The 19952-nt window shown below is 37.7% G+C and overlaps 1 protein-coding gene across 1 annotated transcript in view; it reads left to right on the top strand.

Moving 5' to 3' along the window:
- Positions 1-19952, top strand: part of bin3 (bridging integrator 3) — an 87852-nt gene that overhangs the window by 25243 nt on the left and 42657 nt on the right. The window contains exons 4-6 of the mRNA XM_051668716.1: positions 4700-4761; positions 9401-9537; positions 18489-18529. Coding sequence (XP_051524676.1) covers positions 4700-4761; positions 9401-9537; positions 18489-18529 — 240 coding nt within the window. The remainder of the gene's footprint in view (positions 1-4699; positions 4762-9400; positions 9538-18488; positions 18530-19952) is intronic.

Below are 19952 nucleotides of genomic sequence, written 5' to 3'. Positions count from 1 at the left end.
ATGGATTAAAACACTGGAGTTGAATGGATTACTTTTATGCTGCCTTTATGTGCTTTTTGGAGCGTCAAAATTTTGGCACCCATTCACTTGCATTGAATGGACCTACAGAGCTGAAATATTCTTCTTAAAAACTTAAACTGTGTTCTGCAGAAGAAAGAAAGTCATACACAGCTGGGATGGCATGAGGGTGAGTAAATGATGAGAGAATTTTCATTTTTGGGTGAACTGTCCCTTTAAGCTCATTCTCAATTCTTATTACCATAATGTAAAAAATAATTATATATAATTTTAATTGTAAAGTATTTACTTCCTTGAAGGGCCTGAAATACATTAACCTGCTCTGACTGGACTCATCATGGTAGTATTTCTTTTTTGAAATTATGATTTAAATAAACAAAAATCATTGTATTACAGTAATGAGAATCTAAATAGATTCACGTTTGAGAATAATGGGAATTACAGAAAAACTAAAAGTAAATCGTCAAGATGCATTAAGGTAATGACAATTAAGAGAGAACATTTTTCCTAATTTTCATTGATGTCACAATACACAAAATCTTAATGGTACTTCTTTATGATAAAAATATTTTTTATAAAGTAGTTTTAGATTTTGGGGTGAAATGTGACCTGAACATGTTTTTCATGTAATTCACCTACATGTAGCATTTCTGTTCTGCATACTTATCATATCCCTTCACTTGTTGAATCTGGCCGAAGGTCACTTGTAGAGACATATGTGTTTTGTGTCGCCTCACCTAACCCTGTCGCTTTGGTTTCGTTTGTGTAGGTGGAGTCTCAGTACAGAGAGTTATAAAGCATATATCACACACACAAGCACTCAAGGGGTGGGCACAGGCATGTAGGGGCCTGAGCACTTATCTGAGAGGGCCGCTCCTCTGGTTTGATTGCTATCAGAACGCCTCTCATTATGCAACAACACACACCCTGAGCTTTCAGGCATCAAAACATAATGCCTGTTGTCTTTGTGAAACTATTTGTGGTGGTAAAGGCTTATTTCATGTTTCCCCAATGCACTTTTCAAGACGTATCTACTTTGAATCACCTGCAATGGATGAAATTCCATGTCCATCAAATACTCAGATTCTCTTTTTTCCCCATCATGTTATCCAAACTGAACGTACTTCATCTCACCCTGAAGTACCATCAGGGTTTTCATGGGCATGGAAGACCTAGAAATATTTTTAAAATTGTGTTTTCCAGGCCTGGAAAAGTTATGGAAATTGAATAAAATCTCAAAACGTCTTGGAAGTTTTAATAGTTAATATTAAAGCTGTAGATTTAATGTGTTAATACATTGCGATTGCAATTAATCATGTATCCTGACTGTACTTAAATTTTGTAGGGGAATTTTCCTACCAATGGAGCAGTTTTAGCTGGAAGTACCACCTTCATGTTTTCATGAGTCACAGTCTGTACAGGCAACAATACTTACTGAGAACAGGCAGCACAAAATGAGCCTCACATAGCAGGGCATGTTATTGCATATAAAGACAGCTGGACAGAGCATTACTTCAAATACAGGGGTCTCAAGACTTGTTTTTCAAAGTTACAAATAGTATTAAAATGCGGTTGGGTGTTTGTGTGAGACGCTAAAAAAAAGCAAAAGCAGATATCTGCTGTATGGATACATACTGAAGACCAAGAAAAATAGCACAGACAGACACAAGAACACGTGCTGTGACAACAGCCCTTTAGGGTTGCCATGGGCTGTCTATCAGTTATAGGCCTATGTTCAATGAAATGGAAATAAGCCATTATTATCATTTATTATCTAAATGATCATATTTACTATTATTTTGCTTGTATTATTGAATTGTCTTGATTTGGGGGCCTTTCTCAGCAAATATTGAAATCCGATTATTTGCAATTAATTTGATTATTCAGCATTGCATGCAATTCATTCAGTTAAATAATAATAATAATAATAATAATAATAATAATATATAACAATAAGAATTGGTCGACATTGACAGCTATAGTGGACATACTTTTTTCCGGATATTCCCAGCTCTAGATTATTTCATCAGCTAGCAATTGCTATTTGTGACTATAATCTTTTATTAAATTATTTTAAAGGAATATTTCAGGTTCAATGCAAGTTAAGCTTGTTCACCACAAAAAAAAAAATATTTTAACTTGTCCCTCCTTTTCTTTAAAAAAGCAAATATCGAGATTCCAGTGAGGCACTTACAATGGAAGTGAATGGGGACCATTTTTGGAGGGTTTAAAGACAGAAATGTGACGCTTTTAATTTTACAAAAACACTTACATTAATTCTTCTGTCATTATTTGAGCTTTAAAATGGTTTAAATGTAAAAAAAATTGTCGTTTGGGGTTTTAAGGTTTTACGTCGTTACGTTATCATGGCAACGAAGTTGTAAAAATGTTAGCAAGCGATTTTATAACACACATCATGTTAACTGTCACGGATTGAGAGGCTCAGGACCCAAAAGCAGAGTGAAAAATAATGGTTTATTTAATACAAACATAAAACGCAAAATCAAACATAAAACTCCCACACGGGGGAAAAAACAATAGACATGAACTACTCCAAAGGGGAAAAACACAAAGTAAATAATCCAGGCTGGGGCAGAGGAAACTGGAGACAGGACCGACCGGACCGAAACAGGAAAGGGCAGGGGAACAGAACCAATATGGGACGTGACCGACCAACTAGACCGACTGAAACACTCAAGACAGACAAGATGAACTGGCACTGGACAGCACACACGAGGAGACTAACATAGGGAAGGAAATCAAACAGATTAATGCAGGGCAGGTGTAACAAATGGACTAATAATGGGCAAACAAAGAGGCGGTGTATGATGTAAGACGGAGAAACACGCGGCGATGCAGAAACGAAACAAAGCCACGTGCTCTCACAAGACAGCAAAACACCGGAATGGCGTGCAAACGCAACAGGCAATAAAAGCAAGACTGCTCACGCACCGTGTTCGCGAAAGACATAAAATATTGACATGAGTGCATGCTGCCAAGATGACTTAAGCGCGATGCACCCACATCAATAACAGACAGACATGGAGCATGAGTGTCCAGATCCCAACACAGACAGAAACTGAACCAGACAGGAAGTCAGGATCCAGGCACCATGCTGCAGACATGAAACAAGACAGATCGAAGAGCGCACGGCAGGGAATGCAACCGAAACCGTGCGCTCACACGAAAACAGACAACAAAACGCAAGACAGACATGGGACGATGATGCCATGGTCCTGTCAGACAAAAACCCAGAATGATGGAGTGACAGGACTGTGACAGATAACATGCATATTGTTTACGTCTTGTGGCTATACTTTTGAAACAGTATGTATTTTAATGTTTACAGATTGGCCCCATTCACTTCTTAAGTGCCTTACTGTAACCCAGATTTTTTGCTTTTTTTTTATTTTATTTTTTTTAGCAAAACACAATGTCTTTTTGTGTTGTATTGAACCCGTAATATTCCTTAATAAATTCCATAATAAAGCTTAATACAATCCAGCACTAAAATGTAATGGATATATTTTCACTAGGAGTTGCCGATATAAGCAAGAAATTATATCACAATAAATCACTGTATCACACTATATCATTATAACGCACAGCCTTGAGTGACTTATTGCTTTATTAACATCCTGTCATGCTGGAAATCCATGCTCTGTGCCAATAGGACTTTGGCCCAAGACATTTTCTTTTCACCTTCTCCTACCCCCCTTACCTCAGACAGCATGTGGGGGTTTGGTGCTAATGTGTTGGCTTGTGACCTGTTCGAGTTCTAAATGCCATTCACGTGTTGGAACGAGGCGTGCTGGTAGCTTGTTCACATGACAGCCGTCTGGAGCAGCTGGGCCAGCACTACTCTATTAGCACCTACTGTAATGGGCCCTTTATCTTGTCTTGTTATTTCTTGCCAGTTAACCATGATTCCCTCCATCTCCTGTTTATCTCTTGAACTGTTTTTTTCTGTTTTTTATTCGCATCCTGATATAAAGGTGATATACTTTCCCACACTCTTTTTTCGACCCTTGTCTTTCTTTTATTCTTTTTCATAGCCTACAGTAAAAAAAAAAATTACCAATTTCACTAGCGTATCCCCCACTGGTATTCCTTAATTGCTGTAATGAGTGCCGTGAGAGGTGCCTCTGGGGAGTCCCCCAGTCCATGTCTAATTTTCCACCTAATTGATTATAATGGACAGCCCCCCCCCACCCCCCATCACCATCACCACCACCGCAAACACATACATACTGGAGTTGGATGCGATAGTGTGGTAATTGCAGTTGTTAACACCCCCAACGGGTGTGAATTGATCACCACAGTGAAAGACCCTATGAATGATCTCCTCTGCCTCTCAGAAAATGTTACTATTATACAGAAACATGAATGGACACTCACTGATGAGCATTTTTAAAATAGCTCATGTTGTGCTATCTCTATTTTAAATATGATAAGAGCATGTGACACTCAAATATGATAATATAACTTGTGTCTCACTGTAATTAGGGCGATTATTACGTTTAGTTTGTGATGTACAGAGTCAATATGTACAAATTTTCTCTAAATAGTACGGATAGTAATAGTGCTGTTTTCAGAAATTCAGTATTACTATTCCAACATTATGTCCTGTTTTCCATTTTGTTCTTCTATGCCATATAATGTGTATTTATGTATTTTTTAGGTTGGAAGAACAGACAAAGAAGCTGCATAAAGACATGAAGAAAAGCACAGAGGCTGATTTAGGTTTGTAACCAAGAAGCAATGATCATCTTTGCTAATGTAAATCTGCATTCATGACACTTTTTGAAATATACAGTAACTCCTCTCAGCTGTCATATCAGTGGTTTTACTGGTCATACAAGGAAACAAATGTCTGAGGTGCAGATTTTGTATAGCAGTTACTGTCACAAATGTCACAAATTGTCATAAGTGACCAAGAAATTGTGTGGAATCTTTATATTTATTTATTCAATATTTCTTATACATTTTATGTCGAACATTTTATAAAATCCTGAAACTTTATTTCCAGGTTTAATTTATATTTTGATTCAGACCCACGATGTCTATTTGTTTACTCTTTTAATCATTTAATGTTGTTTTGAGAGTCGCCAGCACTGTGGTTTGAGGGTGTATGCTCGCTTGAAAATCTCAAGGATATATAGCGCTGTCTTATTTCCATCATGTCTTGTTCTAAAAGCAAAAAGCTATATTTAAAACGCGTAAATGTAGGCTGTCGTCCACTCAACCACGGACGTGTTTACTTGCGCGGTTCACAGAAAGTGCAATATGATCACGCAGGATGTCGGCATGTTGTTTCCTAGAGTTCCGGTACCCTAGGATCGGCCACATAATGCTGACTTGCCGACAAGCGGCATCTCCTGTCAGGCATTTTTGCATCAGCTCCATTGTTTTTACTGTACCGCGACCTGAAGCGTGTTGTGTCATTAGCGTGGGAGACCAAAATTTGGATCCCACATTGAAACAAAGTAATCACGTTTGCACAATCAGTGACGAGCACAATTCAGAGATTGCATTTTCCCTCTAACATTACATTTTTACTCCACTGATGGTTAGGTTTAGGTTTGGGGTTTGGTGGTACAATTTATACAATATGCATTCCTCTTCACTGTATTGTAGCCTGTACAGCTGAAAACAACTCCCTTCACAACCTCACTTTTGGCGCCCCTCCGTGGAGATTTTACCTGGAAAATGGAGCTCACACGTGCCCATATACACAACAACACTTACCGCTTTGGACACTGGGGCAGTGTTTCAAATTTTGACTGATTTCAGCTAAAGAAAAGTCAACCTACTGTTTCTGGAAAGTGAAGCGCTGCCTGAATTGATCTGCGCCTCCGGCTTGTGATGTGCGAATGGCTTACATAACTATACCCTAGTCTTGTCACACTTTAGCTGTTTACACTGTTTAGCTTCCCATTAAACAAAAAAAAAAACACGCTGCTTGGTCATGTGGAAGGATTACAACTAAATGTAGATTGGCATGAAAGTGCAAGGAACTTGATATAAATAAAATGGCCTACTCTCTCACTGTTGCTTGCATGCCAGTGATTACCCCTTCACTTGCCAATGCTGGCATGCATGCCATAGGTTGCCGACCACTGGTAAAGGACTTATAGTGATTGATGGCCGTTAGTATTCTATGGAAATTTGCAGAGCTTTCTGCAGAATTCTGAGGCCACATTCAATAAGGAAGCTCATTTGTCCTTACTGTGGTGAAAATTTGTCCACTCTATCATGGTAAGTAACCATTTGCTACACAGGTTGTCTGAGGTTATGTGCACTACACAGCTGAGCTGCACTGTCTGCATCAGTCCTCACCGCAGGGAAGTATATCAGCGATCAAACGTGCATGGTTCATATCTAACAGAAAGCCCTTTGTCTAGAATCTGCAAAGTTCACAAAAGGTCAAAAGTCTTGAGCACGCAAGTATATTGAGATGTTTCAGAGATGTTATAAAGAAATGTATCTTTCAAATCTGTGAGAGAACACCTGCAATAGAACAAAGATTTATAGCGTTTCATAAGTCGATTCCATGCAGGATGGAAGGAATCGTTAAGAGAGTTGACTGAGATGATGAATATTCACTAAAGGGCTCTGATTGTGTTCTGATGCCTCAGTACTGCCAATGCCAATTACTGTCCGTTGCCTTCCCTGACAGAGCTGCTTAAAGTCAGAATGCTGATCATATGAGCATGTCAGCGTCAATACAGATCAGACACACACCAGGCAGGAAGCCAGATAAAATTTCCACCCCTCTACACCTCTCACTCCAAACAGAGTAGAGGTTTGATTTACTTTAGCTAATTGGGGTAAAGTCAGGAAAGATGGGGAAAGTTTTTAATTTTGTGGTCCCTATATGTTGAATGTGTGTTTCATATTTTAAGAACTATGATAAAGGATTGTGTTTCATAATGGAGAAATAAGTCTATGTAATTTGATATTGAGAAGAACTGAGCTGTATCTTGGGATCTAAATTTCACTGAGACTTGGGATTTGGAATGGTAATTAACCACCAAGGCCACATTCACACTAATTGTAAAAAGGGATAGATCACCCAAAAATGAATTTCGCTCATCATTTACTCACCCTCATGCCATAGATGTGTATGGCTTTCTTTCTCCTGCAGAAAACAAATGAAGATTTTTAGAAGAATATCTCTGCTCTGTTGGCCCTAAAAATGAAAGTGAATGAGTAGCTCCAAAAAGCACAAAGGCAGCATAAAAAGTAATCCATACGACTAAAGTGGTTAAATCTATATCTTCAGAAGCAATATGATAGGTGTGTGTGAGAAACAGATAAATATTTAAGTAATTTTTACTATAAAGCCACCTTCCCAGTAGGTGGCGATATGCATGAAGAATGTGAATCACCGAAAAAAAAAAGAATGTGAAAGTTAGTGGAGATTTATAGTAAAAAAGGACTTAAATATCGATCTGTTTCTCACCCACACTTATCATATTGCTTCAAATGACATGGATTTAACCACTTTAGTATGCTGCCATTATGTAATTTTGGAGCTTCAAAATTTTTGTCACTATTCACTTGCATTGTGAGTTCCAACAGAGCTGAAATATTCTTCTAAAAATCTTTGTTTGTGTTCAGAAGAAGAAATTAAGGCATGCACATCTGGGATGGCATGAGAGTGAGTAAATAATATAATCACATAATCATTAGGGCTGCACAATAATGTTGAAAGTGATAATCACGATTATTTTGCTCAAAATTTTAATCACTGTTATTAATCATGATTATTCTTTCATTTTATTTATTTATTTTTAAATGACGTGGTTGCACAATTTGAACCAAAAAAATACTGTTGTCACAGCTTAGCTATGAAGTCTTAAAGAACAAACAACCCCCCCCCCCCCATAAATTTACATTAAAACTGTAGCTCTCATGTTGAAGAAGTTGTTAAAACTACAAAGTAGTGAATGATTCCTTTTGACCTAAACTAAATCTTGTATTGCCCATGCATTACTGCCATTAAAAACAGTTACTCTGTATGGTGTTCACACTTGAGTCCTCTTTTAAAATCCATTATTTAAAATAATACTAATAATTATTATTATTAACAGTATTATTATATTCCAGTGCACACTAATAATATACCATAGTAATATATTTCTGTAATAATTTTGCATGCAACTTTGCTATACTGTCTGTAGGCTTTATTTTGGAAGAAGCCTAATTATTTTATCAAGCCTTATTTTGAAGACTGTGTTGTTGTTTCTGTGTGTTACCAGCAGAGCAGTGACAACAGCTTTGTGCTCCTCCTTCCATACATGGTGAAATTGTCTTATCTCCTCCTCTGTCCAAAAAACCCCAGTGCCATGGGGTTACTTTAGATTTGTTTTGATACCTGTAATGGCCAAACATATTTGGAATTTCCCAAATGAGCAACTGTAGCTTGTAAATCTTGAGCATTTTAAATATAACTGTAAGGGGGTTCAGTGGAAAGGAGGAGGCGAGAACCGGCTTGACAACTTAAATAATAATTTAATAAACAACTTAACCATAAACACACAGTACAGCTGCCTGTAATTTTCTCTCTCTCGAACTGTCGTCCCCGGCCGCCTTTATCCCTCGCGCGCCCCATCATGTTGATTGGGGACCAAGCGTGCGTCATTCCAGCCCGGCCCCGCCCTCCTCGGCTCTACACTCCTCCCGCAAGCCGAAGAACACCATCCCAACCGTGAAGCATGGGGGTGGCAGCATCATGTTGTGGGGGTGATTTGCTGCAGGAGGGACTGGTGCACTTCACAAAATAGATGGCATCATGAGGAAGGAAAATTATGTGGATATATTGAAGCAACATCTCAAGACATCAGCCATGAAGAAAGCTTTCTATTGCAAATGGGTCTTCCAAATGGAAAATGACCCCAAGCATACCTCCAAAGTTGTGGCAAAATGTGTTAAGGACAACAAAGTCAAGGTATTAGAGTGGCCATCACAAAGCCCTGACCTCAGTCTGATAGAAAATGTGTGGGCAGAACTGAAAATATGTGTGCAAGCAAGGATGGCTACAAACCTGACTCAGTTACACCAGTTCTGTCTGGAGGAATGGGCTAAAATTCCAGCAACTTGTGAGAAGCTTGTGGAAGGCTACTTGTTCTTAAACAAGTGTGTCATTGTGCCATATTTTTGCAAAATCACTCGGTGCTCTTAAGTTCTTGCCATGCAAAGGCGTGATCTTTTTCAAAAGACACCATTCTGTTTTTAATTTAGTTCGCAAATGATACATCAATATAAGCGTTATTTCACCCCAGAGATGGAAAGCAGTTGACCATTTGGGGATTTTCTGTTGATGTGGCCACTCCTTTGTTTTTAGGATGAAAGACTATCATTTTTGTTTGTTTTTCAGGAATGTCTAAAGCAGCGGTGAAGATCTCAGGGGACTTGTTGAGTAATCCATTGTGTGAGCAGGATCAGGCTTTCCTTGAATCTATGACTGCTCTGGATACAGCCATGAAGAGAATGGATGCATTCAATCAAGAGAAGGTAAGGAGTTATCCAAGAAATGTACATATATTTAGTTGTGAAGAATATTTCCCAATGCATGTAATTGAAATGTAATTATTATATTCTTAAACTTAAAATTAATCCTGGGTTGAAGGATAGCACGCTTCGCCCCCTTTGTAGAGGACCTAAAGTATTTGGGCTTTTTAAAGATTCTCCTTATTAGGCTTCTGATACTCATTCACATAATGTGAAAATGAATAAAGGACGTGGTTATGTTTTCATCTTATTTTGCCACTACTAGAGCTAGCTAACTCATCTCAAGGCCTACACGTCTGCACACATTATTCACCTTTTCTGTGTTCATTGTGGAGGAAAACATGCAGAATTCTGCAAAAATGGATTTAAATAGTGTGTTAAACTAAGCTGAGAGTACTATACTCTTATTGTGTTAACATTATTAAAGTAGCCAAATATTTAATAAATGAACATGCAAGGACCAGAAGATTAGGGTTAGTTCACCCAAAAATGAAAATTCTCTCATCATTTTCTCAGCCTCATGCCATCCCAGATGTGTATGACTTACTTTAATCTGCTGAACACAAATGAAGATTTTTATAAGAATTTTCAGCTCTGTTGGTCCTCACAATCCAAGTGAATTGGTGCCTTATTTTTTTAAGCTCCAAAATCCACATAAGGACAACATAAAAGTACTCCAGACTACTCTGGTGGTTAAATCCATATCTTCTGAAACGATATGATAGATGTGGGTGAGAAACAGGTCAATGCTGTTTTTGGTGATTCACAGTCTTTATGCATATCGCCCCTACTGGGCAGGGAGGAGAATATATGACAAAAAAGACTTAAATATTGATCTGTTACTCACCCACTCCTATCATATCATGTCTGAACACATGGATTTAACCACTGGAGTCATGTGGATTACTTTTATCCTCTCTTTATGTGGATTTTGGAGCTTACATTTTTTTGTCACCCATTCACTTGTATGGGCCAACAAAGCTGAAATATTCTTCTAAAAATCTTAATTTGTGTTCTGCAGAAGAAAGAAAGTCATACACATCTGGGATGCCAGGAGGGTGAGTAAATCATGAGAGAATTACAATTTTTGGGTTAATTATCCCTTTAATCTTTGACCCTGTTTCCACCTGGTATTAAGATGCGTCTTGGGTGATCCGATCATGTGATCTGGTGAGACACATCGCTGTTTACACCTGGTCATTTATATGCGTCTTCTGTGACCACTTGTGATCGGATTTGGAGGGGAGGGACTCATGACGACATGCACCAGTCACTATACCCATGTGTTCCTGCATGATAATAAACCGCAACAAAGTTAGAAAAGATGAAGAAAGTGCGAAAACAGCGCGTGATTTCTCTGATGCAGCTGAAATTTTATCTAAGCACAAAATCAACATTTAGAGCAGAATTGTCCATTATTTTAATGGATTAGTTGTATTAACCTGAGCTGCAGATATTCGTGCTTCTCATAAGTGTCACTGCATGTTGATTTCAGACACACTGAAGAAGATCCATGAAGTTCTCACGCTTGTGGATATATCCGCTTTTTAAATGTTTCCGATCAGACTGTTATTTTCTTTTAAACTGCTCCTAACCGGTAAAGTTTAAATTCTTGTTTTAGTGCAGCGGATAATTGACTAGTGAGGGGAGGTGCTTTGCTACTGCCGGTACAAATACAGGACGGATTAACGTTTAACACGTGATGCGTTCAGATGTGTTTTTGACCACATACATATGTGTTTTTTGTGATCTGATCACAAAACATTTTAGACCATGTTTAGACCTGTATTTAGCTCTGACCACATGTGGTCCAATCACCAATAACGCATCTTAATACCAGGTGGAAATGGGGTCTTTATCTACTTTTTTGTGGTGCAAATTCTGATAAATACATTTACATGGTCACAAATCTTTCAACTTCTCTGGATTCACAACAAAGAATACGACAAAAAAGAGACAGTATCAGCCATTTAGAGACTACATTTTCACCTCACAGCTTTTAATTGTTGGGCTTGTGCATGGTTTAAAAGCAGGCTCCAAAAAGCAACTTTCAGCACACTTTTACAAGCACAATTCTCCTGGAGTGACCTGGGGTTAAGTGTCTTGCTCAAGGACTCAGTGGCACTTTGTGGGGCTTGAACCTAAAACCTTTCAGTTCAAACCTTTCTTTCTGTTTGTAGTAATTTGTTAATGTGCATTTATTGTTTTGGACTAAAATGATGTCTGAAGGTAATTGTCATATTTACATTGAGTTTTGAAAGTATCTTCAGGGCGTCTCGTTGTTTATCTTTCAGCGCCTTAGTGCTGCTGCCGCTGAGGGATCTTCTGTATATTTAAAATTCTCATCTGTTCTAAACATATGTGTAATCTAACGGTCGGTATCATGAATGACTCTATGAAGTGATGAAGTCCAGTATTGTTTATGCATAAATTTCGCTCTGTTTTGTACATCTCAGAAATGAACCATTCACCATCTTCGGTTCTGCTTTGCAACACCTTCTAACCCATGTTTATTTTCCACTTTTGGCCAAGAAAAATAGTTGTTTCTCTGACTTCGGCAGAAGTCTGTTCTGTCTTCCCTCCAGCAGATTGGCTATGAGTAATATTTTCACACAGCAGACCCCACGCCCTTCTACATTCTTCATTGTGCAAGCATCTTCAAATGAGTCCCTTTTCAGCACTGCTGTCCTCTCTGTGGTTCCTGCTAGTAGTACTGTTACAATAGTCTTTTTTTCTTTTTTCCACTCTATATTTCCCCACATTGGAGCCAGTCTTTTAAATGTGGTTAAGAGCCCATAAGTGATTCACACAGCGTTGACTGGATCTCAGAACAGTAGTGTGTATGTTCTCATCAACTGACTACAACCTTCATTCCAGAAGCTCTAGCTGATTTGTAAAATAAAACTGGATGAACTTGTATATAAAAACCTTTTGCACCGCTAATTCTCAAGTAGAGTGACTTGCCGACATGCGGTGATTTAATGGCTGTCAGAGTGAATGTCTCTTTAGCCACATGTGGCAAGCACCTCAGCTAAGGGGCATTTTTGATTTGATTCTTTAAGGTTGTTTAACAGTAATATTTGGACTCATGTTCCAACTTGATGACTGGTCTGTTACCAGTACTTTTAGGTCATCTCATGTTGCCAATGCATCAGTCAATCAGACGACTTGGCTAGTTCCTTGTGAGAATCGTTAGTGTAAGAACATTTTTGTATGCAGAAGCATGGGATGTTTATACCTAAAATATGAATTTAAGTGACAATGCTTCGTGTACAAATCTAGTTACAGCCTACATGCACAAAAATAATGTGTGACCGCTTAAGGAGCCATTTGTAGTCTTCAGAAATGCAATTAATTAAAATTTTACTCCAGATTCTTTTTTCTTAAATGGTTAGTTCACCCAATAATGAACATGTTCTCATCATTTACTCACCCTTATGCCATCGCAGATGTGTATGACTTTCTTCAATAGAACACATTTGAAGAAAAATAGAAAAATATCTCAGCTCAGTAGGTCCTTAAAATGCAAGTGGATGGTGATCAGACCTTTTGAAGTTCCGTCACACGAGAGACCTTGTGAACTCAGCGCTCTCGTAAACTGCTGCTGACCGGAAGTGATGGTTTGTAGTTATAAAGTACTTAAATATTGATATTTCTCGCACCAAAAGTGATCGTTTCACTTTAGAAGACATTAATTTAACCACTAGAGTTGTGTGGATGACGTTAATGCTGACTGTCAGTGATTTTTGGAGCTTCAAAAGTCGGATCACCATCCACTTGCATTTTAAGGACCTACTGAGCTGAAATATTTTTCTTCAAATGTGTTCTATTGAAGAAAGAAAGTCATGCGCACTTGGGATGGCATGGGGGTGAGTAAATGATGAGAGCATTTTAATTTTTGGTTGAACTATCCCTTTAAATAATACGGTCAGCTGAAATTCAGGGCCATCAATAGATTGCTCAGTCAAACATGTCATAGATATTCACTCGAACACAAACCTGCCATGGCAAAATATACCACAAGTGCCTCTAGTTGTAATACAATCCACAGCTCAGCAGATCTCAGAAATAGCAGATTGAAGCCTGATGCAAATATCCTTGCTCTCTGCTGACCCCTCTGTCAGCTTTACCAAAGCCAAATGCTTTCTACAGCTCTCTTCGCCTGAGCACCGTTTTCTCATACGCTACTGTATGGGCACTTGGCAGGCGTATGGTGCACTATCCGTGGGCGATGAGAGATGTTAGCACAGCTGATTTTTCAGTGCTGCGTTTTGCGGTGTGCTAGTGTGAATTACCACCCTGGGATGCTTGAATGGTTAATCAGATGGAAGTCTAATTCAGACCCCAAACCAGCAACAAACTCTGATTTTGTCATGGTAGCTAACCAAATCATGGTTGCGTTTGTTAACAATAACTAAACAGTCATCTTTCTCACTCTATTTTAAAGGAATGGTGGATTGCCCAAAGGGGGGAATACATATAGGCAGGAAAATGTTATGGTAATGAGTGAAGTTTCAGTGTAGGCCTGCACAATGTATTTTATAGTCATGTTTGAAAAGATTTAAGGCCTGTAAAGCTTTTTGTGCTCTATAACTAGCGGCCATGGTGGCGGGGAGGAATGTCAATTTTTTTTTTTTTTTCTGGGTATGTATATGTTTAATGTATTTTTGGGTGCTATCTATTGTGTGTGTTTGTGGCTGATCTCTGGCCTATGATTCACACACACTAGAGCTGGAGTGTGTCCCTCAGGCTGTGCTCTCATCATATGGAATATACTTCCCCATCACTTAATTCGCACCACCGACTGTATCTCTCTCTACTGTACATCTCATCTCTCTCTCTCTCTCTCTCTCTCTCTCTCTCAGTCTATCACCTCTTGTTTGCTACTTCTACTATCACCTCGCTTTACTGAGAACAAAATGGACATGGATGCAGTGTTTTACTCTGTATTTATGAGGTTAAATAATTCTTTTTTTTTTTCTCTCTTTTATTGACATTAATACCACCCTGCATTATTTGGTGTTCCGCAAGTTTCCGTTTTAGGACCATTTTCCTAAGACTGGGACCAGTGTCAGTCTCATCAGCAAAATTACAGATGAAAATGTTATTTGAAGGTTTTTTTGTTTCGTTTTTTGTCAATGATAACGAAGACTAAGCAAAACAAATGCATCATGATGATAATCCAACTGCTTTAATTATACTCTTGGCAAAATATGACAAGAAAATATATATGTAAGATTAATCAGCACAGGGGTGGGTTTACGATTTCTGAGGCCCCAAGCAACCGATCAACCCGGCATTGCCCCATTTCAAAATTTTTATATAAAAAATTATAATTATAATTTTAAATTCATCCTATCAGCCATTGTAGCCAAGTACATTCAACATTTTTTATGAAATAAAATTCAAGTTCAAGGTAAGTAATGCATGTTTTCCAGCTTTTCCCACAATACAGTGGGGAAAAAAAGCAATGTTTACCTACATATATTTTTACAAAAATTATTATTTACATTTTTTTATGAACAGGGTGTGCAAAACCTACTACTAACCTCAGTAACATTTTGGAACTCAGTTGTTATTTATTATTATTAAAACCCAACAATTATTCATTGTTGTCTAGTTTTTAATTATAAAACAGTATGATGCAGTATAATTATTATTACTTTGAGGATTTGTTGTATACAGTAGTAATATATTTCTGTCTTATTTACTTTACTTTCACCTGTAGCTTATATTATAATGCTGCAGTATATTGTTCATCATGTTGCAATAGGCTGTATTTTATGTAAGCATCGTAAGCAACATAAAGAGCAGAAGGGAAAAAAAAACATTGGCGTTTTATCAAGCGCTGAAACTTTGCTTGGTGCAGAACAATCTGGAATAATGTTAAACATTGTAACAGTCACTTCTTTGCAACCTGAACTTGTTCAGAACATTAAATCTTTGTGGCACCTGTGCAAAAAACAATCTAGACACAGCACAACGAATAAAACAGAACGCAGGTGTCAACGTTAGTTTTTGAGCCCCCAGTGGTTAAAACCACTACTGTATGGGTGGCCTTGGTAGCTCAGCGAGTATTGACGCTGACTACCACCCTTGGAAGTGCAAGTTCGAATCCAGGGTGTGCTGAGTGACTCCAGCCAGGTCTCCTAAGCAACCAAATTGGCCCGGTTGCTAGGGAGGGTAGAGTCACATGGGGTAACCTCCTCGTGGTCGCGATTAGTGGTTCTCGCTCTCAATGGGGCACATGGTAAGTTGTGCGTGGATTGCGGAGAGTAGCATGAGCCTCCACATGTGGAGCCTCCACGTTGTCATGCACAACATGTCTCGTGATAAGATGCGTGGATTGACTGTCTCAGAAGCAGAGGCAACTGAGACTTGTCATCCACCACCCGGATTGTGGTGAGTAACCGTACCACCACGAGGACCTGCTCAGTAGTGGGAATTGACCATTCCAAATTGGGAGAAAAGGGGATACATTTTTTTTAAACGCTACTGTGTATACCACATAAACGTAATATTAAAACTTACATCTGCACTGACAATGAAGCGAATAGATAGGTAAATTGAACTAAGTTACGCGCTAGTCAGAGTGTGTAACTTGCATTGTGATTACGTGGTTTCCTGAAAAACGTGCTACACTGACCGCAATTCAGTTACTTCCAAGTTACAAGGCATTCAAAGTAACTCCTAAAAAGTAGGTAATACTTCGGCATATTTGTTAAATGCAATTTTTTTTTCTGGAGCTCAAGTTTTAGGACAGTTTTCTCATGTTGTTTAATCTTAAATATTAAAAAATAATATTTTTTAAAACATACTGTATGTGACATGTTTAAATATTTAAATATTTGGTAAAAGTTTGGTCTGTTACAGATACATGTTTTTGTCATTGGGCACATTAACGTCGACTGGAATTGCCACGTCAACTAAATGCCATTTTAGGTAAAGTAAAATGGACTAAAATGAATAAATATGACGTGATGAAATATTGACTAAATATAATGGCATTTTCGGCAAACACAAATATTATGACAAAAAAGTGTGAAAATTAACACTGACTGTGAAACGATGCAGGGAGGATTCGAACTTAGTCTTCTGCATGAGTACCACAGTTCAAAACGACAGGAAAATGTGCACCAAGCGACCATTTTTATATTCTTTGCATAATTCAAATAGAAAAATATAGCATTGCTGTCTGTGAAGGAGTTATTTAATTATGAAATGCAGACAAAACAAGTGTTTGCATTACTGTTGCAGTAAAATGTGTTGTTTTTGCAAATGTAATTGGCCCTTTTGACTGCACCTAAATTTGCCATATAACGTGAAAACCACATGCAATAAATTGGACGACTTTTTTAAAGTCAAAATGAAAAGGTGTTTGTAATCCGTTTTACTTGCGTAATGTAAACGACATTTAACGAGTAAATAATGTTGCATAGGGCTGGATTTTATCTGTCAGGAATTGATTGGATCATAAAAAGTGGTGGTGGTTGGAGAGGAGGGGTTGAAAAATAAGAGAAAAGGAAAGTTGCTTCAGTGGCAGAGTAAGTAATTGCATTTTGGTGAAAGAATATATAGACATTTTTTTTTCTATGGAGTATTGTGCGCCGAAACCTGCACAACAAGATCAGGAAAGTTATGTAAGGGTAGGCCTGAATAGCATACATTTTTATTTCATGTTGACTTACTCCAACTATAAAGTGTTCTGATACAGATATTTTGACAGCCACTCTAGCTAGCACTCAGCATTCTTATGTTTTGGTTTCTTGTTTTTTCGTTTCATCATTGTTGTTACTACTATTTTTGACTTCTTATAGTAAAGACGTAACTTGAAGGATTGCTAGCTCTTTTTTTTAATTAATAGTTCTGTTCTCGGGTCGGGTTTTGTTTGCTTTCGTTGACTGACTTTTCTATCAATAGCGAGTGAGTTGCTGATTAGCTACTTAGGTTACAATCCTCTGATGGGCATGTCAGCTTGTGTCGGCTTCACTCTTCGCGTTGGTTTTAACATTCTCTGTTTGCTCGTTACCTGCATTGTTTGCCAGGTTAAGTTAGCATACTGTCAGCCAACCACATCCTGTTGACATCCCAGATCTGCAATGTAAATGATGTTTTGCAAGTTTAAGATTTTAATTGTGTGGCAACTTTTGAGACTTTGCGTGTTTGGGGCTCGAGGCGGCGATGCGACGTTCGTTTACATTCATTTACCTCAAACACCCCCCTTCCATCCTCTCTTCCTCCTCCTCCTCTCCAGCCCTGACACCACACAGAGGAACGAAGGGAATATAAACTGTTATTGTTAAAAATGTTTGTTTGCAAAGAACTTTCATCTTGTACGGCGGCCCACCCTCTCCAGTGTTTTCAGCCCCAGCCGGGGCTGTGCTTTCATGTGTCGTCCCTTGACGATTCCAGCCTTTTGTATTTGCTGCTGTATTAATATTCACACCTTTTCTTGCTTTCCTCAGGCCAGGAGCACAATAAAGGAACAACGTCACAAACGTTCTCTCCATACTTCTCATTTGAACACATATTGCACTTCATATTGAAAGGGAGGGGCGACAGTGGTTGATGTTCTTAACATGGGGGTTATGATGTATCCTGTTGCCAATTAGCTTCACCATGAACTTTTTTTTGGTCATTGTTATTTATTTTTATTGTTGTGTTCGACTTAATGATGATCTATGTAATTAGTTCATGGTTGTCTTTTAACCACAGTCAGTGGCTTGGATTTCATTGGAACAGTTTTGTTTTGGTGGGACATGTTAGTGCTTTGGGTTTTATATGTAGTAATTGTAAATGTTAATCACATAAAAATTCATGTGGAAGCATGCTATATACTGTTTTATATTTATATATATGTATACAAACAAATCTGACATTTTCACTACAGTATAAGTGATTTATTTTTCCTGTTTATGTTTGATGTGGTATTTTTATTTTTTTTTTCTCTGCAGGTCAATCAGATTCAGAAGACTGTGATCGACCCATTGAAAAAGTGAGTGCAGTACATCTATTTTAAGCTTTTGATCGACAATTTTTTGTTTTTCATCCTGGCCCCTTGGAAAGTGAAGCAGTCATTAGTTGTTCAAAAACCTAGTGAGCTGCCTAACTAGACAGGATTTTAAGGCATATATGTGCTTTCGGCACGAAGGCCATTCCAAAAAGCAAGCATACATTACAACATAATGCTGCTTTTTAGGATACCTTATTTAGGCAAAATTTAACAGAGGCATCCCTTGTGCAATCCCGTAATGTATTGTGCCAAAATAATTCCAAGATGCCAGAGAAATTTCAATTTGAAATATATTGCATTCGATACTGAAAATTAACAATACAAAATTATTTACCGGTATAATAAAAAGAACAACAAAAGTAGTCTATTTTAACCAATATTTTTGTGTGCGTGATGTATTTGTATGCGTATTAAAGTATTACGTTGTTGGAAAGCCTGTCAGTTTATTAAAAAAGGGAAATAAAATTAATCACATGACATGTTGCTGAATTAATCAGTCCCGCCAGGATTTCGTGGCACTTTTTCTTGAGTATTGCGCCCCAAAAGGACTGAATTTGCTGCAGCTTTTCTCAAAAATTTCGAAGCTTTTCGCAGCATTATTTTTTTTTGGTTTGTTTGTTTGTTTTGCAGTGAAAAGTCAAAAATCGCAGTATATTTGTGTAATTTGTGTCAGTGACGGTATAAGTGCAGTAACCTGTAATTATTATAGTGCATAATAACTGAATATGCAGTTAGCAAGGTAAAAATAATATATACACACAAAAATACAATACATTTAGGAGGTGAAACCCTTGATATGTCTAGTAAACGTTCAATGGAAGATCCTTATTTTTTTATATTAATATTTTCTGCCTCAGACAATGCAAGTTAACTTTGGTATGGTTAAAGTAGTAGACCTACTCTAAAAGTGCAAACTTAAAGCTCAGATATGTAAATAACTAGACCTGTTGCGATTATTACATCATCTGATAGCGATCATTTGATCTAACCGTGATTTATTGAGAGAACTGCAATTATTGAGCACTTTAACCTCTAATCACATTTGACTAATTTTAAGTAAATATATAGAAATAGCATGAATGCTACATTTTTGTGTCTCATTTTCTGGTGCAATAGTGTGACCACTCTAAATGAACTCTGACTGTCATCGACTTGAACCACAAACCACTTTCAGAGCAGCTCCTGAAGAGCACATGAAGATAAAATGGTCCCTTAAAAGTTTAGACTTTTTAAGGATTTTGATAATGAATGCAATATGATCTTGACATCTTTTACTTTAAGCCCCAGAAAAAATATCAAAATGACTTTGAACTCAGTAATTGAAAACATGTTCATCATAGATGTGTATTTTAGCAATTGTTTTGTGGGATTTATACATGTAATTTATTTTTGAATATTTAATTTG

This window comes from Myxocyprinus asiaticus, chromosome 33, assembly GCF_019703515.2.
Source record: "Myxocyprinus asiaticus isolate MX2 ecotype Aquarium Trade chromosome 33, UBuf_Myxa_2, whole genome shotgun sequence".
Classification (NCBI taxonomy): Eukaryota; Metazoa; Chordata; class Actinopteri; order Cypriniformes; family Catostomidae; genus Myxocyprinus; species Myxocyprinus asiaticus.
This window is presented reverse-complemented; position numbering and strand designations above follow the sequence as displayed.